This window comes from Strix uralensis, chromosome Z (assembly GCF_047716275.1).
Source record: "Strix uralensis isolate ZFMK-TIS-50842 chromosome Z, bStrUra1, whole genome shotgun sequence".
Taxonomy (NCBI): domain Eukaryota; kingdom Metazoa; phylum Chordata; class Aves; order Strigiformes; family Strigidae; genus Strix; species Strix uralensis.
The window spans coordinates 72528428-72555359 of record NC_134012.1 but is presented as its reverse complement, the minus strand read 5'-3'; the positions used below and the strand labels follow the sequence as shown (position 1 = coordinate 72555359).

At 43.0% G+C, this 26932-nt stretch overlaps 3 protein-coding genes across 9 annotated transcripts in view; 2 read left to right on the top strand and 1 right to left on the bottom strand.

Annotated features, from left to right (window-relative positions):
• SHC3 (SHC adaptor protein 3) overlaps nt 1–26084 on the bottom strand; it is a 103072-nt gene extending 76988 nt beyond the window's left edge. Inside the window, exon 1 of the mRNA XM_074856509.1 lies at nt 25889–26084. The gene's annotated coding sequence lies outside the window, so the exon portion shown is untranslated. The remainder of the gene's footprint in view (nt 1–25888) is intronic.
• On the top strand, nt 20905–24305 carry CKS2 (CDC28 protein kinase regulatory subunit 2). Its single transcript, XM_074855511.1, has 3 exons — nt 20905–21120; nt 22594–22721; nt 23842–24305. The coding sequence occupies exons 1-3, from the start codon at nt 20951–20953 to the stop codon at nt 23892–23894; spliced, it is 351 nt and encodes a 116-aa protein (XP_074711612.1). The 5' UTR covers nt 20905–20950; the 3' UTR covers nt 23895–24305.
• Nucleotides 26085–26091: 7 nt separating the features above from the next.
• The window catches only part of SECISBP2 (SECIS binding protein 2), a 29436-nt gene continuing 28595 nt past the window's right edge, over nt 26092–26932 (top strand). For 4 of the 7 annotated variants that reach the window (XM_074856492.1, XM_074856494.1, XM_074856493.1 and 1 more), the window contains exon 1: nt 26092–26395. In XM_074856492.1, coding sequence (XP_074712593.1) covers nt 26094–26395 — 302 coding nt within the window. In that variant the 5' untranslated portion in view covers nt 26092–26093. The remainder of the gene's footprint in view (nt 26396–26932) is intronic. The other 3 variants (XM_074856495.1, XM_074856497.1, XM_074856496.1) reach the window with 3 other exon arrangements.

Here is a 26932-nt window from a genome sequence, read left to right as displayed (position 1 = left end):
GGGTTGTCGTTAAACCCCTAGGCTGTGAAGCTTTGTTTTACGTTTTGGGTTCTCGTTAAACCCACGAAGTGAAGTTTTCGTTTGGGGTTGTCGTTAAACCCCTGGGGTGTGAGGCTTTGTTTTATGTTTCGGGTTCCCGTTAAACCCCAGGAAGTGAAGTTTTCGTTTGGGGTTGTCGTTAAACCCCCGGGGAGTGGGGCTTTGTAAAGTATTTCGGGTTATTGTTAAACCCCAGAAAGTTATTCTGTTCTCCTCTTGTGGACATCCGGATCTGTAATCTACGGAGAGCTGACTGGTGGTTTTATGGAAAAAATAAATTTATTTATTTTTTTTAAATTGGTGGTGGGTTGCTTATTTGGAAGCCTCCGTAACACTGCCTTGCATAAACCCATGCTGACTGGGCCTGATCATCTGGTTGTCCCACATGTGTTGTGTGATGGTACTCAGGATGAGCTGCTCCATCAGCATCCTGGACACCAAAGTCAAGCTGACAGGCCTGTAATTTCCCGGATCATCCTTCCAACCCTTCTTATATGTGGGTGTCACATTGGCCAATTTCCAATCTGTCGGGACCTTCCCAGTCAGCCAGGACTGCTGGTAAATAATGGAAAGCAGCTTGGCGAGCACCCCAGCCAGCTCCTTCAGCACCCTCAGGTGTATCCCATCTGGTCCCATAGACTTGTGTATGTCTATGTGATGCAGTAGGTCACTGACTATCTCCTCCTGGATTGTGGGGGGGTCGTTCTCCCAGTCTCTGTCTTCTGGCTGAGGAGGCTGGATTCCCTCAATACAACTAGTCTTGTTATTAAAGACTGAGGCAAAGAAGGCATTAAGCACCTCAGCCTTCTCCTCATCACTTGTTACCATGTTTCCTCCTGCGTCTAGCAGGGGATGGAGGCTCTCTCTGGTCTTTCTTTTGTTGCTCACATACTTATAGAAACATTTCTCATTATCTTTGACTGCTGAAGCCAGATTAATTTCCAGCTGGGCTATAGACCTCCTGATTTCCACCCTGCATAGCCTCACAGCCTCTTTGTAATCACTGTGAGTGGCTAGCCCCTTCTTCCAAAAGCTGTAAACTCTCCTTTTCTCCCTGAGTTGCAGCCAAAGCTCCCTGTTTAGCCAGGGTGGTCTTCTCTGCCGCCGGCTTCTCTTACAGCACCTGAGGACAGCCTGCTCCTGAGCCATTAAGACTTTCTTCTTAAAGAGTGCCCAGCCTTCCTGGACCCCTATACCCTTCAGGACCATCTCCCAAAGGATCCTGTCAAGCAGTTGCCTAAACAAGTCAAAGTCAGCCCTTTGGAAGTCCAGGATGTCAGTTCTGCTGCCCCCTCTCCTGGCCTCTGTAAGAATAGAGAACTCTATTATTTCATGATCGCTGTGCCCTATTTGGCCTCCAACCACCACGTCATCCACCAGTCCTTCTCTGTTCACAAAGAGGAGATCCAGCAGGGCACCTTCTCTGGTCAGTTCACTCACCAGCTGCGTCAGGAAGTTATCTGCCACACATTCCAGGAATCTCCAGGACTGGTCCCGCTCTGCTGTGTTGTATTTCCAGCAGATGTCTGGGAAATTAAATTCTCCCACAAGAACAAGGGCAAGCGATAGTGAGATTTCTCCTAAGTGTCTATAGAATATTTCATCCACTCCTCTGTTCTGGTTGGGTGGCCTATAGTAGACTCCTACTACAACATCTGCCCTGTTGGCCTTCTCCCTGATTCTAACGCCAAGACACTCCACCCTGTCTTCACTATACTTTTGCTCAAAGCAATCATAACAGTCCCTAACATACAGCGCCACCCTACTGCCTCTCCTTCCTTGTCTATCCCTCCTAAAGAGCTTGTAGCCATCAACTGGCACACTCCAGTCATGGGAGACATCCCACCATGTTTCTGTAATAGCCACTACATCATAATTTTCCTGTTTCATCATGGTTTCAACTCCTCCTGTTTGTTACCCATGCTGTGTGCATTGGTATACATGCACTGCAGATGGGCTGATGTTTTGCCCCCTTCCCTCTTCAAATCTAGTTTAAGGCTCTGTCTATGAGCCCAGCTAACTCCTGCCCCAAGATCCTTTTTCCCCTCTGGGACAGGTGCATCCCATTTGATGCCAAAAGGTTTGGTGCCCTGTATACTAACCCATGATTGAAAAATCCGAAGCCCTGACGGTAACACCAGTCTTGGAGCCACAAGTTCATCTGTTGAGTCCTCCGGTTTTCTTCTTCATCCATCCCCCCAACTGAAGGGATGGAGGAGAACACAATTTGTGCCCCTGACCCCTTCATCAGTTTCCCCAAGGACCTGAAATCCCTCTTCATTGCTTTAGGCCTTCTCCTGGTAATGTCATCGTTACCTACCTGAAAAACCAGGAGAGGGTAGTAGTCCTTGGGTCTCACTAGAGCGGGGAGTTTTGCCGTGAGGTCCTTGACGCGGGCCCCAGGGAGGCAGCAGACTTCCCTATGAAGTGGGTCTGGTCTGCATATTGGGCATTAAAGCTTGCATTAAAGCTAAGGAGAGGGCTACAGAGAATTTGAAAGTTCGTCCTTTGTGCTCTTCACTGAATCTGTAGTACGAAACTATATTGCTATAATAGGACAAGATGAGATACAATTAATCAAAAGAACATAAAATTGTTCTGTGTCCCAAGGATGTAGTACTAATGGTTACCAGTGTTGTAAAATATTTGCCTTACATTTTGAAGGAAATTAATCGACATAGTGATAAATCATATTATATAATTAAACATTATTAATTTGAGATCCAAGATTACTGAGCTCCTAGGTAAGGTCACATTTGTTGATGTTAACAACTGTGTGACTTTACTCGTGAGAAAACAGTTTTTCTAATGTTAATAAAGAATATAATATTAACATCCATCTGCTGTTAGAAAATTGCAAAATTAACTGGAATGGAAGAGTAACACAAGACTAATTCTCCATTTATCATGTGTGGTCATAAAACACTAGACATATCCATGACTAGCATTTCATTTAAGGGCTTAGCCCAAAAGAGGTTACTGACGTGGGAAAAGGGTACGACTGACAGTGCCGGAAAACAGATTTTTCACTGTGAATTTTATGGAAAAGAAAATATTCTCTCAATGTTAGTGGCATAGACAAAAAAAGGAAGATAAAAATTTTCAATTTAAAAAAGCTGCCTGAGATCAGGTAGCTTTTATAATTCCTGATTGCCATTTCTGGTATTTGTGAAGAATTAATTCCTAGATAGTAAGAGTTTGACAAACACAGACAAGTCTTTTCAGTACAACAAATAAAGGTGATGAATGAGGTCTATGAATGTTTGCTGGGAAAGTTCAGACACGTCAATGAGAATTCAATGTGTTTAAAATAGACACGGAAAGCCATCTCAAGTATAATTATTGCACCTCAGCAGAAATGCAGCATGGCGATAAACAGCACAACTGTTTTTATCCCACCCATATATAGCACATGTTTCTGACAAGTTAATATACAGATTGCAGGTGGGAGTTTCCAGGTTCAAAGCTAGTTTTGTCATTGAGTGGCATGTCCCTTAAGTCCATTTTCAACACACTTAATTTTAGGCACTTAGCAGAGGGGCTTAAGTTAGAAATCTAGTTATCCTAAACTCTCTCTATAGGCTATGGAAAGAGATAGTCAGTGATAGAGGGCTGATTAGATTTTACCACAGCTGAGTTACATTTAGTGAATAGCCTGCTCAGTAATTCAGACGGAAGCTATATGCATATTAGCAGTTCAAATGTTTGAACAGCATTCAGAACAAACAAATTCCATCTAATCATTAAAAGAGCTATATACTTCTCTCCCCCAATTCAATCTTCCCATTAGCTGTTTCTGTGAAAAGCAACACAGCGGCCTTTTAATCATCATTCCTTCTGTATTTAGTATGTTTTTAAAGAGATGATTCTGGCTCCTTTCTCCTCCTGTTTCCTCAGGTGGCATATAAGTAATAACCTATTCTCTAGGAGACAACCACAACAGCTGGCTTTTTTTGGTAACTACAGGTGGGTGAGCAGCTCGTCCACCTAATGGCTTAGCATCCTTTAAAAACACCCATAACTCTCAAATACTTTGAATGGCGTTCAAGCATTTTCTGTTCTTACAGATGAAACCTCTGCTCTGTCCCCCATGCTATTTAGCAAGAGGAAGCCTGGGGAGGTATCATCATTTATCAATTTTACTCCAAAAAGCAAAACCACTGACAAAGAACTTGTTGACAGTTAAACAATTTTACAGGATGATACAGCAAGTCTTGGAAAATGCTAAAAGGAAAAATAAGGGCATTTATTGCCTTTTTTATTTCAACCATCTACATTTAAAAATATGAATACAGGAAGCTATCTAGTCAGTGTATTTAATAAAATGATACATTTTCTGAGCCAAATATAAGTTGACTAAATAAAGGCAAAAACATGGAGTACAACTGCAAAAACAGAATCAAGCAAATGTGAAACAAAAAAAAAACAAGAAACCCAAACCTAGTTGAATTTTAAACATCTTTGGATATAATTATCTTCTGATTGCTAAGTTACAATACATGCTTATTAAAAAAATTTGTTTCAGGAAAAAAAAAGCTTATCTCCTGGGACAAAAAACATATTCCTACAGCTTCAGGTCTACATGCCATCAGAGCTGCTCAGAAAATCTACCTCCAGAGGCTTCCTCTTCACCAGTTTCTGCATTCTAGGAACATCATACATAAGAGACACCAGGTGTTTTCCCTGTACACTAAAGAATTTGTCATACATGCTATATACTAGCTTTTCTTTAAAAAAAAAAGTCATGCAACTCTTCCTTTATTATATCCTATGAGAATCTGGGAGACAACTCTGCAATAAGTCTTGCAGGAGACCTTTTTACCTGCGCAGGGCCCGACAACATTTATTGAAATGTTATATAAACACTTCAGAAGAGGTACTGTATTTTCTTACTTGCATTGTGAGAAGATAACAAACCTTTCAGAGACGAATATATAAATGAATAAATTAATGAATAAAAATACATTTCATTAAAGTATAACATGGAATGATATTTCAGTTCTCTAATTAAATCTTCTACTGCTCACTATTAACTAGGATAGGATTTTCTTTGTAGAGTATCTAAGACAAAGATCAGAAGCAAGCAAATAACACTATTCTCTCATTTATAATATTTTTGAGGAGCCAGTTAAGTCCAGAGGAGCCCATTAATTAACAATGATGCCCAAACAGTGCAAGATTACAGGAATCCTTCTCATTTGCTTCAGAAGGCTTGTTTTAAACTCAGCAGATCAGAATCTCTAGATTCATTTAAAACCAAACTGGGACCCTGCTATCATTATCTTCCTTCTAATTATCATCATCTTCACTATTCACATTTCAGTGACATATGTCACAGACCATAACACCATTATAGAAGACGCTGAATGAAAACAGAAAAAAACTAAAAGAAATTTGCCAGTCTGAGAAAGTCCCATAGAGCATGGGGGCTTCACAGAGTGCTAAAACCGCCCTGAAAGGATACTTGTGACATATGGAAAGTAGTAAGTGAGTAAATGCACATTTGGCTTATAGACTGAGAAATTAAGATATTCTTATTCACCCTTATGATGTGTACATACTCTTTAGTGTACCAGTGATAGAAATGCATGGAGAACTAGAAGAATGCAAGGAATTTATGCAAATAACCCACAGCTATGCCACCTCAAATCTTTAATCTTCTTTCCAGACTAGGGAACATGGTGCTAATATGTCATACATGCGGCAAAGTGAGCAGTTAATACTCAGTAGAGGGTATAACAGGAGCAAGACGGTGGCCAGAGTATCTGCAGGAACAGAACTAAAGTGGTGTTTTTCCTAATCTTAAATGAGGGAGGAGAATTGAATCCAAGGAACCTATTCTGTCCCTGGCGGTTATCTGCACTGGAAGAATACTAGACAGTTACTTTCCCAAATAAGAGGTCCTGAGCACGTGGTTGCATATATGATTGCACTGGAGCACTCCTGGTTGAAGGACTAAAGGGAACTTGACCTCCTCCCCCCTCATATTTTGGAGCTGCAGAAAGAGGCATCTTTCATAACACCCAATTATAAATGAGGCAGAATGAGATGCAACAATTGAATGGTAAACCACAATCAGTCACATCTATAGATCTCACACAGAGTGCAATAAATATGACATGCAACCATCTCAAAAAAACTGTAATCATGCGTACCAGATGCTAACAACATCCATTTCATTTAGTTTTGCCTTCTGCACAGTGAAAAAAACTGTAATTTTGTAGGATTTACTGTCAAACTTACGGTTCTAATTACATTCAGCCATTTTAAAGTGCTTGTATATGCATTTAATGCTTCCAAAGATGTCACCATGAATACTGAAATTCTTCTGTTCATTCACAGAAGAGATAACAGTATTAATAGCCAATGCAACAACACCTTACTGTAAGACAAATAACTGAGGAAAGTAAGGTTCAAGCTATTGTTTTTCCAAGTTAAAATCTGAGGTACACTTACGCAGTTACATTTGTAGTGTCGCAAAATACTCAGCTTCTTCCTTTTAATTTGCTTCATGCAGCAGGAAGAATTCTGACAGAGCCAAAATACGTGTTGAAGAACCGCTGATTTTAGACTAAGCTTCAGACTCTTTCCTCATATCTTTATTTTGGTAACCATAAAAGTGAAGCAAACAAAAGGACAAAAATAATTTGATCCTCTTACTGTCTGAGTTTTCCCCTTGTTCTTTGAAGTGCCAGAGTAGAGTAAGTTCAGTACTTGGTTACTTGATTGTACAATCCGTATTGCAATTTATATACTCTCATCTAAAAAAAATTTCATCTTGAACAACAGTTGGAGCAAAACACATCCTTATCCTGTGACAGTTGAAACTGGAGCACACAAAGCATTCCATACTGATAAAGCAGTATGTCTTCAGCAAGCATATTGTAGTTATAAAAGCTCAATCATATGATTGACTATATTAAAAAAGCAATATATTTAAACATATTTAAAGCCTCACTACCTAGCTTATCTCCTGGAAACATCACAAAACCCATACTTGGTAAGGCGCTCTGAAACAGTGCAAAGTGATGTATTTTGGCAGTCATGAGGAATATGTGCTTTGGAAAATCTGGGTAAACTATGGATTTGTTTAAGCATCACTATTAGTCTTCAACGGATTGGTGAGGAGCCATGCTACCAGTAATACCCTCAGTAAGATCTTTTCCCTCTCACACCCCACCTCATCTCCACGAAGGAGCTGACTGCACCATCACACCAACTCTATGAAAATCTTAAATCAGCACATTCCTGATTCCCATATGCAGACCAATGGCTCTATTCTATCTTTTGAGAAAGTACAATATTAAACATCCTGAAGGTTAATTTTTTCCACTCTTCCAAATATTAGTGTGAGGGCTTAAATAAGGGGATACAGCTTCAATTTAAGTAAAGGTTGTCATTAATTGTTACTAATCTACAGTCACTGACTAGTTATTTATAGATCAGATAAATGAGAGCACATGTTTAACTAACAGATGATACATTACAGGACTGTTTGCTTTAATTTACCATCAATCATATGGAGCATTTTTATAATAAGTTTATTTTAGTGTTAATCCATTCCAAAATTCATCCCTTGAATCTTTTTTTCCCTGGTAGCTCCATCTGCTGATGGGAAAAATGTTACAAGGCACCATGGTAACGCTGGCTATACTATAAGGCATATTGAAGAAAGTTTTCAGACTCCTCAGGCATAACTAAGACATACAAAAATGCACAATAATGTCAGAGAAACACTCCAGAGATACTATTTTATGAGATTTCATAGATTTGTTATATATGTATATATTTTACATTAAAAAAATATAATACAAAGACACTGGGAAAAGTGTCCCTAATGAAAGGCAATTTGGTATTTCATAGATGAAACACATTTTGCTGTTTAAAACACACTTCAAGCATTTTCAGACTGTGAACTGGCAATTTTGAAGTCTAAACTTCACTGCTTAGCATCCAACTACTGATGTCGATGATCAATGTAATTAAAAGTCAAGAGGTACACATAAGGATTAACTTTGAGGAACAAGTTAATCTGCCTAGGCTTCCTCTCCAGTCAGTAGAGGATTCTTTTACAGGAAAATTGAGAGCACATACTAATTTTGTCTTTATGAAAGTCCATCTCTGTCACCAAAGAAACCTAGATGACCAGCTATACTAAGTTTAGACTGCTCTTGTGCCCTTAAAAATCAAACTAGCCCTGTCTTCACTGAGGTCTCCCTTGCAGCAGTACAGATTAGTAGCTGATATCAAGCAGGAGAAAACAGAGCATTATCAAACCAGAGCATTCATCCCACATGCAACCTTTCATCTCACAAGAAAATACACACATCTAGATCCATACAGTGCTTGCATATTTCTGCCCTGGAGCCCATGGAGAAAGAACTCCATCTCCTGCCTTCAGCATGGATAACGAGTCTGAGTTTGTCCTTTACTATTTAATTTTCTTTCTGTGTCAAACCCACTCCACATATGATAATAATATATAATCGTAATGACAGATCCGTGTCATCTGAATTTTTCCAAAGGATGGGGACTCATTTCAGATTTGTTTTGCCACTATGCGAATGTACAAAAGAGTAGACCTGACAACAAGGCCTTCGAAATCTATTTCTTCTGACGTGAAATTAAATATTTTCTATCTGTCAAAACCCAAACTCCAAGTATAACACCATCTACCCAAAGCATAATAATTTCTGTAAACAGTTTTGTAATGCTGAAACAAAAAAACCTGTGAACTCAATCTCAGGCAACAATTAGTTTAGCTGGTATCCAGAAACATACACTTCTTACTCCCATTTTTGTTTCTGGCACCTTCCCAAAACAGATTTGTAGGTGTAAGACCCAAGTACTTTATCAAAGTTTTATGCATTTTATGGCTTTTTAAAACACTACTGTTCCAGATTTATATCCGTACCATACTGCAGTTGCAAACCAAGAGCAGTGACAATATTTATCCCAGTTCTTTGTAAAGACAGCTGTAGGATTTGATACTAAAGTTATACGCTATTGGAAAGCTACATATACCAAATATGTAGCAATTGTCTTAATAAACAAATTTGTAAGGCAAGTTATGTAAGCTGAGGAGGATGAAAGCGGAAGCTCTGATCAGATTTGGATGAGTATGGCAACTGTGTCTCGCAGATGACAGTCAGTAAAGATGCCGCTACAAGCCATTTCCACCACCCACCATAGTTTCCATAGGAAATGGAAGTTGTGGCATGTTTTGGCCTGGCCTTGGTCTATGCAGAATGGGAATGGAGAGCCCAGGGTGCATTCTGGCGGGCACATCCCACAGACAATGCCACAGTGCAGATTCAGTTAAAAATGTGAATCAAACTTATACATCCTCAATCCTCCCCCTGCCGAATGCTTGCACTATTCCAGAATGCATGTAAAGAGACAAATTAACAATATTTTTCTGTCTTCACAAAGAATCAAGCTTGTGTTTTCAATCGCCTTTACTGTTTCATCTAAGGTTAAAATCAGCATGGCCAGCAGTAAATTTAGGGAATTTCACACCAAAAAAAATAAGAGACAATTCATAAAGTCTCAGCTACCGGCATTAGTTTGAGATACAATGCATCATACAGCCTCTGGCCTGAGGCTGAGGACAGGGAGGGTCACCCAGACTCCAGCTCTGTGCTGTACAGTAGGTAGGATGAGCATGACCAGTGAGTCAGGAGTGGCAGGTGATTCCAGCATCACAGAGGAGGGTGAGTTGGAAGAAGGGTTTGGGGGAAAGGAGAAACTGAAATCCCTCTAGCTCCCTCTGTAAGCTGGCACATAGTATTGGCAGGATTTGAATGTACACTGAAAGACAAAAAAGGAGGTATTACAGACATGACAATTTTAAGATACAGCTGAAAAATTTTAGTGTCAGGGAAAAGCAAGGACCAACAGCTTCCTAAAGGAAGGGGTGCTGGGAGCCCAGTGTGACAGCCCAGCCAGCAGATCCAGGGTGGCTGGCCAGGGACAGTCGTGCCTGTGACACAGTGGGGACTGCAGCTCCTGCAGGCGGGGATCAACCTTGGTATGGCCTCCTGGCAGTGCTGCCCGGGAGCCTCTTCCCACCACTGTCACCAGTGGGAAGGGGCCACCCTCGACTGCACTGGCTCAGTGCTGGCCCTGGTCTCTGCAGCCAACTCCCCCCAGAGTGGGGGCATGCTCCCAGGGCACTTGCACTGAGCTGAAAGTATCAGAAGATAAAACAATATAAGAGAACTATTTCCAAATCTGCTGTCAGTCCACATTTTCAACCTCTGATGCAAAGATTATGCCCCAAAATAAAAGTTAAAAAAATTGTTTTCCAGAAGGGCACCCCCAAGACCTAATAGTTTGAGCCTGCATGACTCTCTTGCAGCGATAACAGGTTACCATCGGAGGAATAGCAAGATGTGGGAGCTGCACTACCAGACTAAGCCAGCAGAAGCTTCAAGTTCTCTATGTTCCAGCATGAGAAAAAGCTTGTAACTTGCATCTAATTTTCAACAGAGTAAGATGTAAAAAATATCTGACAGCTATTATGAAACAATATTTGCTGGCATTCTACTGTTCACTTACATCATAGTCCAAAATCTGCTGAGATGACCAAAGACTTCTCATTGATTTCAGTGGACCCTCAAACAAGTCTACAAGAATGGTTAACAGGGGGGAAGGGAAATTCCCATTTTTAGCACATCTGCAATCTGGCAAAACAGGACCTGGCTCAGTATCCATGACAACACCGCTGATGTGATGCTAAAAACAAGAACAGGCAAGTTTTAATACCTGCAAAGCCAGCTGAATCATTTGCCCGTGTTTCTCTTCGATGAATTTGGCGAATTTTAAATTTTTTTTAAAAACCTAAGTCTGTATATACGTGTATGTAATGATGTAAGATTCAATTATGGCCAAGTGTACCGGGTCTGGCTGAGCCAGAATTGGTTTTCCCCTGTAGCAGCCCTCCTGGTGCTGTGTTTTATGTTGGGAGCTGGCAGGGTGTTGATAGCACACTGGTGTTGTGGCTACTGCTGAGTGGTGCTTACACAACACCAAGGCTCTTTCTGACATTTTCCCCCCCACAGTGGGACGGGGTGGGCAAGATCTTGGGAGGGGACACAACCAGGACAGCTGACCCGAACTGACCAAAGGGATATTCCAGACCATATGACATCTGCTCAGTATAAAGCTGGGAGAAAGGAGGAAGGGGGTGGGGTCACCCTTGGTCCTCCGAGGCAACCACTACACGTATTGGAGCCCTGCTTCCTGAGAAGAACCGACATCGCCTGTTCATGGGAAGTAGAGAATAAATCTGTTGTGGTTTTTTTTTTTTTTGCTTCCGCGCATGGACCTTTGCTTCACTTTGCTTATATTAAAACTGCTGTTGTTTTACCCACAAGGGTTGGGTTTTTTTTTCCTATCTTATTTTCTTTCCCCTCTTTGCCCTGTTGAGAAAAAAAGGGAAAAGGGGGGGAAGTGATAGAGCGACTTGGTGGGTACCTGGCATTTAGCCAAGGTCAAACCACCACACCAAGCAAGACTTCAGTCAAGGATATTCTTAGGATAACTGAAAAAAGGCATGTTCTCCTACATTCTTCTAAAGAATAGTTTAGGGCAGAGTCAATTCCTTTCATTAGATAAGCTGGAAAAAAACTACAAGGTTTCAAACTGAGCATACTTCCAACTTACACCAGTTTTAGAAATGAAGTCATGTTAAGAAGTTCTTTTTTGTACCAGATTTGCAACATGGCCCCATGAACAGCAAGAGTGGGGCAAATGCAATGCAGAGGTGATTTTGATAAATGTTTTGAGTCTGAAGGATGGACTCTGACAAAATTTATTTCCAGGTAGAACCTTCTTCCCATCTATAAATGTTAAATTATTTTCCAGAGAGATACTGCATGGTAATGTATAATGGGAGAGTTAACTGGTGGATATTTTTCATTGTTAAACACTAAGAAACTAAAAATATGTATACTTAATTGTGAACGATAAAAGACGTTTACCTGCCAAGACACATCCAAAGTAGTCTCAGCAACAGATGATTGTTCTACTATGTATAATAAAGAAAGGAGTCACCAGGAACACTGAAAGTTGAGACATATAAGCAGGGATTAAAAGAAAAAAGAATTAGCTTGCAAAATGCATTCAAAATCACAGGAAAGAATTCAAATAGCTATTCAGTGCAAGTGAAATATTTGGAAATAAGCAGAACTGAAAATGACCACTGGAGAACAAGTTCCCAGTGGTTTCCATGAAGTAAGGCAACAGACTTAGTGAAGTTCTGGGATAATACATACTCACAGGAGCAGAAAGAATAATACAACCCCACATGTGACTGGCAAAATCACTCCAGGAACAGTGTATTCTGTTCAGCACATGTTTATCCCACAGAAGAGTGGTAAATAGTGCTCTGAACTCAAGCAAGATGGCAATACTAAATATAAACTGTTTAGCTGCATTTATTGTATCAGGGATAGGATGATAATCTACATATTCAAGACAGATTATGAAAAAAACGACAAAAGGAAAAATTCAGGCTGAGGCCAATAGAAGAAGATTACAGTATGAAATCAGAATTGTTCCCAAAGTTTTTGAAAACTAAGTTCTGAATGAAAGAAAGACTTCATTCAAAATGCCAGGAGAAACTGACACCAATTGAATGTGTTGCATTTGATCCCAGCTCTACCAAGTAGTCCAGAAAGGCCACAGCCCTGGGCCTGACTCATCACTGAGGCTTCAGTGTCAACCACCGAACAGAGGAGGGAGGGGAAGATCTGTCAGATGTGCTGTGCGGGTGGCTCCTCAAAATCGGGAAACCCTGCTGGCCTGACAGGACAACTTTTTAGATTTTTATGGTAAGGGGGTGGGAACTCTGGTCCTTTATATTTATTCTATGATATTTAGATCCTCCTACCTTCCAAATCTTTGTAAATGTTCCCACACCGTGACACAGGTATTAATGACAAAAGCGTTATTCTTTGAGATGGAAATGTAAGTGGTCTCTGCCCATTATCTGCAAAAATTCTGTTATCACCTAGTCTTCTTCAAATGGTTAGTGCACCAATCAATACTGCCAAAACTGCAAGTACTGGCTTTCAAAGACCGGCTTGTCATTTAACATGAGATCAGTGAGCCCTCCAGTGGCTATTTTAAACCTTACATTGTTACAATAACCAGAAGAAAAACTATTTGTATATATGTGGTTTATTCAGATTCCATTCAATTTCATTTGAATTCATTCATCCTCTACTACTTCAGTTAAACAATATTTTGTAGCAACCTATTAAAACGCTTTATAATACTTGCAAACAGATGTATTTTCAGGTCACATACATTTGCTTTCCCTCCTGTGTATGTACAAAATTTACAAGTGATTCATTTTAAACATTTGAGTAACTTCACAGAAATCAATGAGAAATATTTACCTAAGGGGAGGGGAGAAAAAAAAAAAGTCTATTAATTGGGCTCAGATTCAAAATCCCAGCCTATAATACTGTAGTATATAAATGCTACCTCTGAAAACTACAAAGATCTGGGACAATAAATAAATATATCACAATAATTCTTCCAATACAAAACCCAGGATGTAGCAGAATTAACATAAACAAAAGATTCCTGTTCTCATAAGGGAACTTACTCAGCTACAGAACTCCTTGCAACAAGATACTGTGGAGACAGGATGTTTGGCCCAAAGATGGAAAATTTATGAAACAAAAATCCACCTGGGCCTGTTATTTGCAAAGAAATCCCTCAGTAATCCCTGGAGTCCAGTGTAATCTGGGAACATATCATCACATACTTCTCCAACACTTAGACTCTTCCATTACGGAAGGCATCCATTATAGAAAGCTGCAGAGATAAGTTTGGCTAAACGGACCTTTTCTCAGGTCTAGCACTGACATTTTTTAAGTTTAAATAAAACTTCTACTCAAAACTATTTAACCACTGTGTCAAAAATATCCAGTAACTGAGAAACTCTGAGATTCCACTGCAGATTTTTTGCCATTGGTCCCCTTTGAGATACTACCACATTGCACAGCCCACAGGAAAAATCTGAGTAGGATTGTGACTCATTTGACAGCATCTTCTTGTGTTTGATTCTCCAGTCATTATACAGTATAATCCTGAATTTGTTATATGAGCATTGGTTGCTATGGAAATCATCATCTGCTAAATTCAGCATTATTGATTTTGTTTAACATGGGAATACATCATTGTGGCTCTTTTTCAGATCTGAGCTGTAGTCTTTAGACAAGGTTCTGATCACTCCTTTCACAGGAAAATCCATAGAGTTAGGGAGAGTTAAATCTCAATGAAACAACACAGATCAACACTAGCCTCCAAGCTCTGCAAAGATCTGAATGGATCGCAGACATTATCTCTACCCCCACCTTGCAAGCTGGGCTCTTCTATGACTTGAGAGTAGTTTATTCAGCAATGCCTCAAAATGGAGTTCTTGAGCCAGTGCAGGTACTGGAAGAAGCATGCATCATTGGCTCTGTTTCTCAAGTCACTTTATCCTCTCTCAGATGGAAATCCTCAGTAATTCAGGTAGATGATTTTCAAAACTGACACTGATTTATTTACAGACAGCTAAACCACCCAAACATAGCATCATTCTTTAGTCTCTTCAAGACCTGGTTCACATTTTTGTGTGAACTGAAAAACAAAGCAAAACTAATCAATTTTCTTCATTAACTGAGTGCAGGTTTATTAGCACACAAACAACTCCATGCTTATGAAAATGTTTTTCAAATTAAGTAAGGCAGTAAATCCAAATTTACGTATCTAAATTAAGATAAACTAAAGTTGAAGTCTGCAAAGACAAATATTGTTAATTTGACACATATGAGTATCCTGATCAAGTCTGGAGGATCAGTGCTTTGAGGATTACTGGACTTGTGAAATACTAGGTAAATACCATAAAAGCCAGAAAATAAATCACACTCAAATAAAAAGTTAGTTTACTAAATATCAGAACTACATGAGGCTGATTTTCTACTGACTCATGGTTTGTGAATGATTTGCTTTACTGTCTCAGAAGGCATGTGCACCAAAGGCTGATTTACCACTGAGGGATTTATATAAAATCTTTTTTCCCATTCAGATTCTTTGGTGTCTAGTATATTAGTTTAACTGTAATGTTGTCTCACATCAGAGTGCTTCTGCTCTATACGGCCACCTGTTATCATGAAACCTGCAACCATTTATTTAGCGATATTTCTGTTAAGTTTCACCAAACCAGCCAATAGGTTCAAAAGCTAATTGAGGATCAAAACCAATGGAGAGTTCAATTAGTTTAAGTCTTGTTTCCACAGGAAACATTAAAAACATAAAAGCACAGATAATGGTTTGTCAATATATGTTATGAATGTGATTCACATGCAAATTATTCATAAATTATTGACTGTGTATATGATTATGACTCATGAAGACAGAACACAAGGTTCCTTGACTGTGATCTTGCTGTTCTATTCAGCAAAATATATTCAAGTAACCAACATTAGTGTATTATAAGGATGTCTGAAAACAGAACTGCAGTAGAAGCACATGTAACTCAAATTTTTCATATATCTGACAGAACTGAACAGAAAAAGCTGCAAAGAATTATAATCAGAAATTCTATGTACACCACAGATGGAAAACTCTGCATCTTCCCCTTCTGTCAAAAAGCACGAAAAATATTTTTATCCACTGTAACTTACATCCTGGATTCTGTATATGTAATAGTGAGGTGCACATGGGCCCTCCATTATGACAGATTTTTATTTATCATAGTCCACATAGCTCTGTGGATGGCTTTGGTCACAAGCAAAAGGTTACACAGAGGATTTAAATCTGCTATTGTCCAAATATATGAAATCATCCAAAAAATCCCCATGTTCATAGTCCATCTTTAGTCCTGAAGAGGTTCTATGCTGACTAGTCATGCTGTTCTCATACAGAACGCAGATTACTGCTGCTCAAAATTATACACGCCTGCGTAACAGCTACACAAGATAGAGAAGCTCAAGAATGTTCTCTTCAAGGGTTTGCCATTTTAAAGTTTTATCTTGTGTTTCAGCAGCAAAACCTAATCAGACAAGGCTTTGAGCAGGAGCACGCTTTTCAGCTGAGCAGCTCACATGTTTCTGCTAACAGACCTATGCCCCTGAGGCTATGTGGAACCCTTTTCAGTCTGTACTATGGCAAACTTCTTTGATATATGGTTCAATATACGCCTTCAACATGCTGAGGCACAAGTGTATGGTAAGAGCTAGTCAGTAGCTTTTCTCTTTAATAAATAGAGTATATTATCTTTAATAAATCGGTATTTGTGGCTTTATTCACTTCTGACCTGGTTCAGAAGCTTCAGAGTCAAGATCTGGATCCATCACCTAATAATCCTAATTCCAGAAACTAACTTCGCTGAATTTGAAAATGTATTACAATTCAAATTAAAGGATCATTCTACAGCACTGGATTAAAAAATGCTTTTTTTCTACAGCTCAATACTGGCAAAAGTCACAGTGGGAAGGCATAACTGACACAACCACAGAAAACAGGCCTCAAGGAAATCACTGATCAGAGACAGGAACAGTTGGACCTAAAACATTACTGCAGGATGGGGTTTTTTCTAAAATGTTCTTATTCGATAAATTAGGTACTGATACAAAATGTTTCCTAAAGCCTACCTCAAAGCTACCTTGACAAAGTTTAAGCATTTTTCTTCTCTCCACACTGGACAGAAAACAGTTTATGCCTTATTTGCAGTGTGGCTGTCACAGTCTTTCTGTATTTTGAAGAAAATGCTGAAGAGCCCTGTTTCACACAGTATCACACAGTATGGCTGAGGCTGGAAGGGACCTGTGGGGGTCATCTGGTCTGACATTCCTGCTCAAGCCCCTTGCCCAGGACCATGTCTACATGGCTTGGAGTATCTCCAAAGATGGAGGCTCCAGCAGCTCTCTGAGCAACTTCTGCCAGTGCCCTATCACCCCCACAGTAAATATGTGTGTCCTCATGTTCAGGAGGAACCTCCCGTGTTTCAGTTTGTGCCCATTGCCTCTAGTCCTGTCACTGGAAAGTGCCTGCCTCTGTATTCTTTGCACCTTGCTTTCACGTTTTTATATACATTGATAAGGTCCCCCGAGTCTTCTCCAGGCTGAATAGTCCCAGCTCTCTCAGTCTTTCCTCTGAAGAGAAGCTCCAGTCCCGTCATCATCTTTGTGGCCCTTCATTGGACTCTCTCCTATATGTCCATCTCTCTCCTGTACTGCGGAGCACAGAACTCAGCACAGTATTCCAGCAGTGGCCTCACCAGTGCTGAATGGAGGGAAAAAATCACCTCTCTCAACCTGCTGGCAATACTCCTCCTAATACAGCCCAGGATACAGTTAGCCTTCTTTGCTGCAAGGGCACACTGCTGACCCATGTTCAACTTGGTGTCCACCAGGACTCCCAGGTCCTTTTCTACAAAGCCGATCTCCAGCTCATTGGTTCCCACCATGCACTGATGCTGGTGGTTGTTTCTCTCCAGGTGCAGGACTTTGCACTTCCCCTTGTTCAATTTCATGAGGTTTCTCTCAGCCCATTTCTGCAGCCCACTGACCTGGCAGCACAACCCCCTGGTATATCAGCCACTCCTCCCAGTTTCGTGTCATCTGCAAACCTGCTGTGAACACTCAGCCCCATAGTGCAGATGATTAATGAAGACCTTGAACAGGATCAGACCCAGTATTTACCCCTGGGATACACCAATAATTAGTTACTGGCCTCCAACTAGACTCTGCACTATGTAGCACCACCCTCTGGGCCTGGCCATTCACCTCACTGTCTGCACACCAAGCCCGTACATCAACAGCTTCTCTATGAAGATGTTATGGGAGACAGTATCAAAATCTTACTGAAGTCAAGGTAGACAGTAACTGCTACTCTCTCCCTGGCTCTTCCAGGCCATTTGATCATAGAAGTTTAACAAGTTGGTCAAGCATGACTTCCCCTTGATGAATCCATACTGCCTACTCCTGATCCTCTTCTTGTCATTCATGTGCCTGGAAATTATTATCAAGCTTAACCATTTAATATGCTTAACCTTTTAGCAAACTTATTAATTTATTTCAATAATTTTACAAATTATATCCTTAATGTTTTCATTTTAGGAAAAAGATACCAAATTATTAGTGAAACTTTACAAATTCCTGTTACTGTCACATTATTTATCATTCACCAATGTTTTTAAGTCTTATCAGGGAAAAGAAATTATGAAAGAAGAAGGTGAAATGGCAGTCCGGTACCAAGTAAGATCTCCTAACCCTGGATTACTAAAACCAGTATGTCAGTTTTGTTAGCTCTACCAGTTGCCTGACAAATAAAGTTATTCAACTCTGAGCAATGATGATTTTCAATATAATTTGAGGGATCTCAAAGAGAATTGGATGCATACCTGCCTAAGAATCCTTTTAATCCTCTTCCAAACTATGATTTGGTACATTTGTATTTGCAATAGAAGGAAAAGTTGTTTTAGAGGGAATACAGGCTTTCACTTCTGAAAGGAGGGTTATACGTAGACTTCCATAAAGGCCAATTTTCTCTCACGTTCCATATGCATGAGATGATAAACTGAAAGGTTATAAAGAAGGCACATAGATGAAATGTCTTCCATCCAGCTGAACCCCTTTGCTGTGGTGGTTTGATCTTTCTTTCCATTACTACAAAACGCAATTCCTAACAGAAAATATTGTGTATTCTCTGCCTTAAGTATTCAAAAATAACAATTGTGCTGCCTGAAACTAAGAAAAAAAAAACCCATACTCTGTTTTGAATAATCCAACCAATACCTTAGAAAACTTGCAGGTGGTTTGTACTTGTATGATCATACTGGAATTGATACTCCTGCTGAGGATCTTTGTTAATGAATGGAATTCCACACATTTAACTACATCAGTACAAAAATACTGACTTCATTTTGCCTATAAATGACCTGTATCAACATGCCATGCGATGCAATCAAGAGAAAAATATTACTGCTAGATTATAAAGACTCCTTTTCACAGATAAAATGCATGATACTGGTTTAAAATTTAGCATTTAATACATCAGGCTCCAGTACCAGTAAAAACAATGCTGCTAAAAGTTATCAGCCCTACACATGCATGTGTTTTAGCACTTGCGCTTCACATGACTGCATTTTCTGCGCCCCCCCCCCAATCAGAACAGATTTCAGGCAGATATATCACATGATCACAGACCATACCTGTGTTTCTGGTAGCACCATGAAAGCAGAAAATTAGTCTTCTTTTACTACAGAGGCCCAACAAGGAGAGGAGACAGCAGCACGCCATAGGGAGGTGTGAGGCCCCACGTCAAAATGGAGCAGGGAATTGTCTCAAACCTCTGTCTTGATACAAGCAAAAGCAAGCAGACAGGATCTGTGGAGGTGGGGCAGCATCCCTGCTCTCAAGAACCACACAGACTACCCTTTGCCCGCACATACGTGCCTGTGAAAGCTAATCCCCAGTCAAGCTGCTGTGTGTGTGCACCTGTGGAAGGTAACCCTTGGTCAAGTCTGGGGAGGGGAGAGTGCAAGATCACCAAGACCCCCCGCAGCCCACTGACTCATTTCCAGAACGTTCTCAAACTTGACTGCGCTTGCTCAGTGATGCCAGAATCCCTGCCTGTGGGGGTGGGCACTTACAGTGTAAAAGGAGGAGAAGACGCATATTCAGGCCCGCATGTCCGCCACTGGAGGACTTCAGCTATGAGCAGAGGTCCATGCTGAATCCAAAGGTGGTGATACATTTTCATTTCTCCCACTCCTTATCTTTTTCTCTCTCTTTTCTGACCTCATTCTAGGCACATATGGGTGATCTTTTGCGTTTTGCCTAAATCACTGTTCTCCATTGTATTCACAAGTCTTGGTGTTGAGTTTTGCCTAGCCTTTACACTATCCGTTGTGCCACTGCCAAGTTTCAAGTAAACCTGTTATTCGGTGAAACCTTTTGAGTGATCATCGTTCACTCCTTGTACTGTGCAGTTACAACCTTACCCTAGCCTGCAGAGTGGGATGGTTCAGCAGGGGGCACAGAACATGGTAATGGTGAGATTGCCCTTTCTGGAAACATTCCCACTAAGCTTATCTCAACAGGGCAGCTACACCCAAGAAATACCACTGGAGTTTAGAAAAGTGCAGAATCCAGTATTTACCTTCTGAGAAAGCCTGATGCCAAAAATAACACTCATATCCTAGGAACTGAAGTGCCTCATTAAATCCTGGCAAGCTGCTAATTATGTTTTGCCATGACAGCATTTACTGTGCTGTTTTGCTGGCTAGGAATGTTGGTAAACAGAAATCCTCTCCACAGACCCCACACAGCTCTGAGCACACCTGCACCCCACGTTTGTTTGCACTCTGCGCAAGCAGCACATTAAGTACTACAGACGCCACAGCCTTCCAACTCAGGGGAGCAGTCGTGTTTGTGAAACGACCGCAGACCAGCGTACCACGAGTTCACAAAACCTCCCCGGCCCCACGGTACGCAGTGCAGAGCGGCACCAAGGCACAGCACACGCCTGATTTTAACCTGAAACTTTACTAAGGGGCCGGAGGAGGCTCTCCCCCGCTGCCCGCCATGCGCAATCCCCTGGACGCCCGGGACCGCAGCCGCCAGGGCCGCGCCAAGGGCATCGCGACACGCGCAGGACCGCGCCCGCCACCGGCCCCAACCGCCTCTCCCGCACACCCCGCCCTCCCCTGGAAAGTGCTGGAAGCGCCCGGCCCCGCCGGCGGCTGAGCCAACCACCGCGCCCCGGCGCCGCCACGCCCGCCCCGCGCACCGCCCTCCCACCGCCACCCCTTACGTAATGCCCCGGCGGCTCCGGGGATGGGTGGGAGGGCGAGCGGTCAGTCACGCGGTGGCCCGGCACGCGATTGGCTGTCGCGGCGCCGCCAATGAGAGTCGCGCTGTTAGATTCAAACCGAGCGGGTGGCGGAAGCGCGGGGTTAGTCGGTGGGGTTGTCCGTGTGAGGCGGGTGCTGTTGCTGCCGCTGCCGTCTCTCGCCATGGCCCACAAGCAGATCTACTATTCTGACAAGTACTTTGACGATCAGTACGAGTACCGGTACGAGGCAGTGGGAGAGGGCGGGAGGGCCGGTTGAAGGCATTAAGGGGGGGCTCCTGCCGGCTCTTTCGGAGCGGCGGGAGGGCGCGGCGGCTCGGGCAGGCGTCTCTCCCGGGGCTGGTGCCATGCTCTCAGGGAGTACGCTCGGCCTGTGGCGGCAGCGAGCGTGACCCTGGCTTCCGTGGGGCCAGAGGGGCTTAAAGCCTGCGGGGAGGGGCCGTGCCTTGCCTCTTGGCGGTGGGTTTTTGCGTCGCCTCGGACCAGCTGGGGGGAGGAGGGCGGGTGATTCGAGTGCCGGTCTCGGCTGGCCCTTCCAGGGCCGCCGTTCGGTGAGCGGGCGATGCAAGCCCCGGAGGGCGGTGAAGGAAGCGGCGGAGCCGGGCGATGAAGCTGGGAGCGGCAGAGCGGGGCTGGGGCGCCCCGCGGGCGAGGCCTGGCTGGCGGCCGCCGGGGGGGGCGGGGGGGAGCGGCGCGCCCCGCCCCGCTGGTGGCTCGAGAGGTAACCGCGCGGCCGCGGCGGCGCCGCTCTCGGGGGAGGGGGGAACGGGCCGGCGGTGCCGCCTCCCTCGGTCAGGTACTATGGGGAACTGAAGCAGGGAGCCCCAACCGTTGTGTTCAGAATGCTCTGCTCGGCGGAGAGTGACGCGATCGAGCTCTGAATGTGGATGAAGCGTGTGTTTTGCTTTACGTGTCATCTTTGAAGGCAGTTCGTAAGGCCACGCCAACACCTAGTATTAATAAATGTAGTTCGTACTGCCTTCGAGACATTTGCTAGTTTTCAAAGCTGTCATATATCACCAGTCAGATCTGGATTATAACTGATACTGTTGAAATTCAGTCCTCTAGGCTTACTTGAAAGCACTACTGCAAATCAGGGGTTTTGTTCCTCCGTGTAGAGGTCTAGTGTCCCTCTTAGCAGCTATGCTCTCAAAACCACAATTGAACGCATTGCTTTGTACTAAGTGATAAAGGAACTTGAAAATGTGGAGAGCAGACTGTGTTTCTCCTCAGCTGACAGATTGGGGCTCTTAAGTGGTGTTAGTGTTCTGTCTCTATAAACCAGCACTTTCTCTGTGGAGAATACATTGTTGGTTACAGAATGCAAAATACAAACGAGTGACTTTATCAGTCGTTCTAAAAGTCCAAAGCCCTTATTTTTGAAATACGTGATATGACTGCCAGTTGCCAGGAACACATTCTTCTATACAGTCTCTTCTAGGAGGTAGGTTGGCTGTTCCAGTATACAGTTTCATTACAGATGTAATGTTTAGTAGACAAAGTGATTTTAAAACTGGATTCTGGGACAGATGCTTCATAATCAGTGGTATCAGTCAGCACCCAAGACTTATTTATAGGGATTGCTGGTATTCATAACTGAACTTGCTTACTGTGTTTCAGTGTGTATCTGTGCAAGTTTTCTAGTGTACACAGGCGTTAATGTATGTAGTGTGTTTAATAATAAAACCTCCACAGACATGTGATGCTGCCAAGAGAACTTTCAAAACAAGTGCCAAAATCCCATCTAATGTCCGAAGAGGAGTGGAGACGACTTGGCGTTCAGCAAAGTCTTGGCTGGGTTCACTATATGATCCATGAGCCAGGTAAGTTCATCTGAACAGAATTAGATGAACAAAAGGGTCTAAACTATCAACTGCCTGGTGCATTTGTCAACAAAAGCAACATAACAGCCTTTATTTTAAACCTTCACATCTTGCTCCCAGATTTGCAAAATGCTTTGTCCTAGGTATGTGTGGTCTGTCAGTAGACAAAATGTGCCAGACTGGAAATTGTTCCTATATGCATATAGAAATAGGCTTCTTTGAGCTCTTGAATAATGTTAGTATCTCAGTGACTGAACCAAACTTTATACAGCAGTATATTTTTAAATAAACAGCATGTACTTTTTCTACAAATGCTTAATAGATGCTCCTGCAGACAAGGTCCTGTATTAATGCTCTGGAAAGTCTACAGTATAGTTTGAACTCTAGTAATACAGCCCACTAAAAGCAACACTTAAAACCAATCTTTCAAATAGCAGGGTGTGGAGCCCTAAAACTGCCAACTAGGATGTGCTGAAAACAGCCAAAGTAGCTTACCATTGACAAGCCTGACTAAAAAGTAAGTGGTGGTAGATGAATTGCAGCAGTATGGAGTTCCAAGTTTCTGAAGAACCAGGGGAATAAATTAGTATAACCTGCCAGTGTTTCCCTTACCTGGGCACCTTTTGATACTTCTGGCTTTTTTGGAGGAGTTTACAATTAAGTTAGATCAGTAATAATGTAAGCTGGCTGTATTAAGTAAAGTCATTTTTGTTGATGCTTCACAATATGTGCCTAACAAGGACAGCATCAACAGTTTGTTAGTCTAAGTTACAGTAACAAAGCTCATCAAACAGCCTAATGTAGAGAGACAGAGTTAGTACCAATACCAACTAAATATATTCTGTATTTTTTCCGGTACTTCCTTCCTGTAAATACCTTAAGTTTATGATACTGCCAACATCTGGTATAAAACTTCCAAAAGCAGCACCAGTTTGACTGTTATAAGGTTACTGCAAAATTGATCTATTAATACTACACATGGGGCCGTATTTGTGGACTTGTTCATCTGCTTATTATTTGACAAGCTTCGACTACTGTTCAAGACTTCCTAAATGGAATAAATCCTTGTAATCAAGTCTTATGGGACAGACTGACACTTTGTTCAATTTTATTTCCGCAGAACCGCATATTCTTCTCTTCCGAAGACCTCTTCCAAAGGATGAGAAGAAATGAATAATTGTCTATAAATTTTCTGCTAAATCTTCTGGAACTATGTCTATGAGTGTATATATGTTGGTAGTATTCAGTGAATACTTTAAAATGTACAAAACATACATCCATACCTGTGCATGAGCTGTATTATTCACAGCAACAAAGCTCAGTCAAATGCAATTCCAAGTAGGCTGCTATTGTGTTCAAAGAGTGATGACACTGTCTTCTTTACTGTTAATGTAAGTGCCTGACTTTTCAGTGAATTTTGTTTATTAAAGATTATGTATTGCATGCTCTGCCTAGGTGATCACTTGTTATCTGTGTTCAATAACTTTTGCACTCAGCTTTTCTGCCAACTGTAGTATGTTCAAATCCAATGGCTCACCTGTTTATGTGTAAAGAAATAAACTGTAGTTTTAATGCTCTATAAAACCTCAGTGCCTAGAGTTCTAATTCACCAGACAAAACAAATATTCCTTGTCTAACATGTTAAGAGTACCTACTTCAGGAAAAAATAAACTTAGTGAACCTATTTTGTTTCTCTGCAAGAATTACTTTGCCCTACAGGCCAAAGTTCCTAATCCTGATTTGAATTGCGAACTGCAGACGGTCTGAAAAGAAAGCTGGCAGTGACAGGTAATACTCAAACTAGCTTCTGACACGCTGAAATTAGAGGACTCTGTAGCTGATGTAGGTTATAATGGGACTAATTATTCTGCAGTGACTCCTTGTCATCCTACTTCTCATGAGGTGTCTGGTGATAGGATGCAAGGGAATGAGTTAACGCTGTGTTAGGGGAAGTTCAGACTGGATATCAGGAAAAAGTTACTCACTGAAAAAGGTGATCAAGCACTGGAACAAGCTCCCTGCGGAAGTGGTTGTGGCCCCGAGGCTGTTGGTTTTCAAGAAGTGTTTGGACAATGCTCTTGGAGATGGTCTAACTTTGAGGTTGCACTGTGTGGAGTCAGGAGTTGGGTGCAATTCTTGTGGGTCCCTTCCAGTGTGGGATATTCAGTGATATTTTAAGGTGTTAAGTAGTACTTAATACTTCTTAAGAGATATTTTTATGCGTGTTTGATTTACTTTAGTAGTACCAGTTATCCTTCTGCTGCAAGCTTTTTAGTCTGTGGTTTTAGCCTATACTTCCTGTCTTGCATCCTACTTTTTCTGGGAAGCTAGCATGTACTCTTTGTGTGGGCAGTAGGTGTTTAGAAGTGTTGTCAAAGTAAACTGAATGCTTTTCATCTGACAAAAGCAGCTGCTGGTTGTAGGAGAGCATGAACTCCTTTTCCTTAACAATGTAAAAGGTCAGGCCTAATACAAGGAAACTGATCAGCCTTTCTTAGCAAGCTGAGCCCATCACAGATTCATCTAGGTTGGAAAGGACCTTGAAGATCATCTGACAGTTTCCAGCTACACCATATCTCTCAGCGCTGTGTCGACCCGACTCTTAATATTAAATCCAGCAGCTCACCTTTGCTGGCATGCAAGTCTGACAAGTAATAAATTCCATCAGAATGGTCACTAGCATCTTGGGACCCTGTACTCATACCATGCCATCAACTTTTTTTTAAAAGGTTCTTCAGTGTATTTGGTGTTTGAATAACTGTATAGCACCACTGGTTGTGTCTAATTTCACATGCAAGCTAGCACTGCAGCTGTGTAGGACTTGGAAGGCCAACAAAACCAGGACCACCTGCACATAGCTTAACCGATGAAGTACATGCTCTCCCTGTCTACTGTGTGCTTGTGATTAAGGCTGTTCTGATGATGGGCAGAGGTAAGTAACCTGCCAAATTTGGTGAGAAAAGTAACCCTCATTGTCTTTCCTCTAAGGGTACTAGAGATGTCTACCTCGGTGCTGGTCACATGGCCTGTAATAGGCTCACAGTGCTGAAGGTCAAGACTTCCTACTCTTACCCCTGATAGCGGGGCTCTGCAAGGGCCAAGCAGGCACTGTAACCAGAAGAACCATCTTAGAAGGATTATTACTCTATTAGAAGGATCTTGCTGACCTGTGCTTAAACCATGCTTTTCCTCAGGGCTTCAGCACCAGAGTCCTGGGCGTTGTCTTTCGATGTCCCACTGCCGCTGGTGGTCCTTAAAAGCCTTTCCTTTCCGCCGGCCCGTCGCCGGGAGGTGACTAACTTTACGCCCTGCCGGATCAGACGCTGCCCTCACCTGTTCGCTCAAACACTGGGCCGGGGCCGCTCTTGGCGCATGCGCCGGCAGCTCGCAGCCGCAGTTAAGCGACTGTGCTGTGAACGGTGCTCTTCTCTCAGAAAGTCGCCCCGTGCCGCGCTGCCCCGGGCTCCGGCGGCGGGCGCCTCCCGGCCGCGGCGGCTCCCCAGCCCGGCCCAGCGGCCCCTCTGCGGCGGCGGCGGCGACGACAACGTCATCGCGGCGCGCCGCTGCGCGGGGCGGCAGGGACGCGGGGTGCGCTGGGGGCGGCGGGGCGGGGGCCGCGGCCCGCCCACGCCATGTCCGCGGAGCGGCGGCCGCGCTCGGGCCGTGACGGCGAGGTAAGGGCGGCGGCACCTCCTCGCAGTCCCCCCCGCGCCCTCCCCGGCTCCTCCCGGCCTGCTGCGCAACGGCTTGCGGGGCCACACTTAGGCGAGCCGTCTCCTCCGCCCGGCGTGGGTGTGGGAGCCGCGGGCGGCCTGCCTCGGCCCGCAGCTACCCCGGGCCCCGCGGCGAGCTGCCGTTCGCTCGCCCGGCGGCCGGGCTGGCGGCAGCCGGGGTCTGCCCGCGCGGGGGCAGTTGCGTGCGGCCCCGCGGGGCCGAGCGCTCCGCCTGTTCGCGGGCCTCCGTCGGGACGGGTGATTCGCACCGCGCCTTGAGTCGCGCTTCGGTTGAGGGCGGAGGCGAAGAGTCCTTCTGGAAGGGCAGACCCGGGTGGGGGGCAGCTCTGGCTGGTGCACAGCCAGTCACGGCCCGCCACCTGTGGGGGAACCCCAGACATTACTTCCACTGAGCTTAAGTGTGAAAAAGGCTTTTTCAGTCAGTGGAGAGTCTGTCGCAAGGACAGGTAGACATAACGGTCGCTTTAAAGACGGATG

Bases quoted from the DNA above. Each gene is read 5' to 3' on its own strand.
- CKS2 (XM_074855511.1), top strand. From the start codon at position 20,951: ATGAGAGTCGCGCTGTTAGATTCAAACCGAGCGGGTGGCGGAAGCGCG. The intron at 21,121-22,593 runs GTACGAGGCAGT...AAACCTCCACAG, and splicing joins GACGATCAGTACGAGTACCG to ACATGTGATGCTGCCAAGAG. The intron at 22,722-23,841 runs GTAAGTTCATCT...TTATTTCCGCAG, and splicing joins CTATATGATCCATGAGCCAG to AACCGCATATTCTTCTCTTC.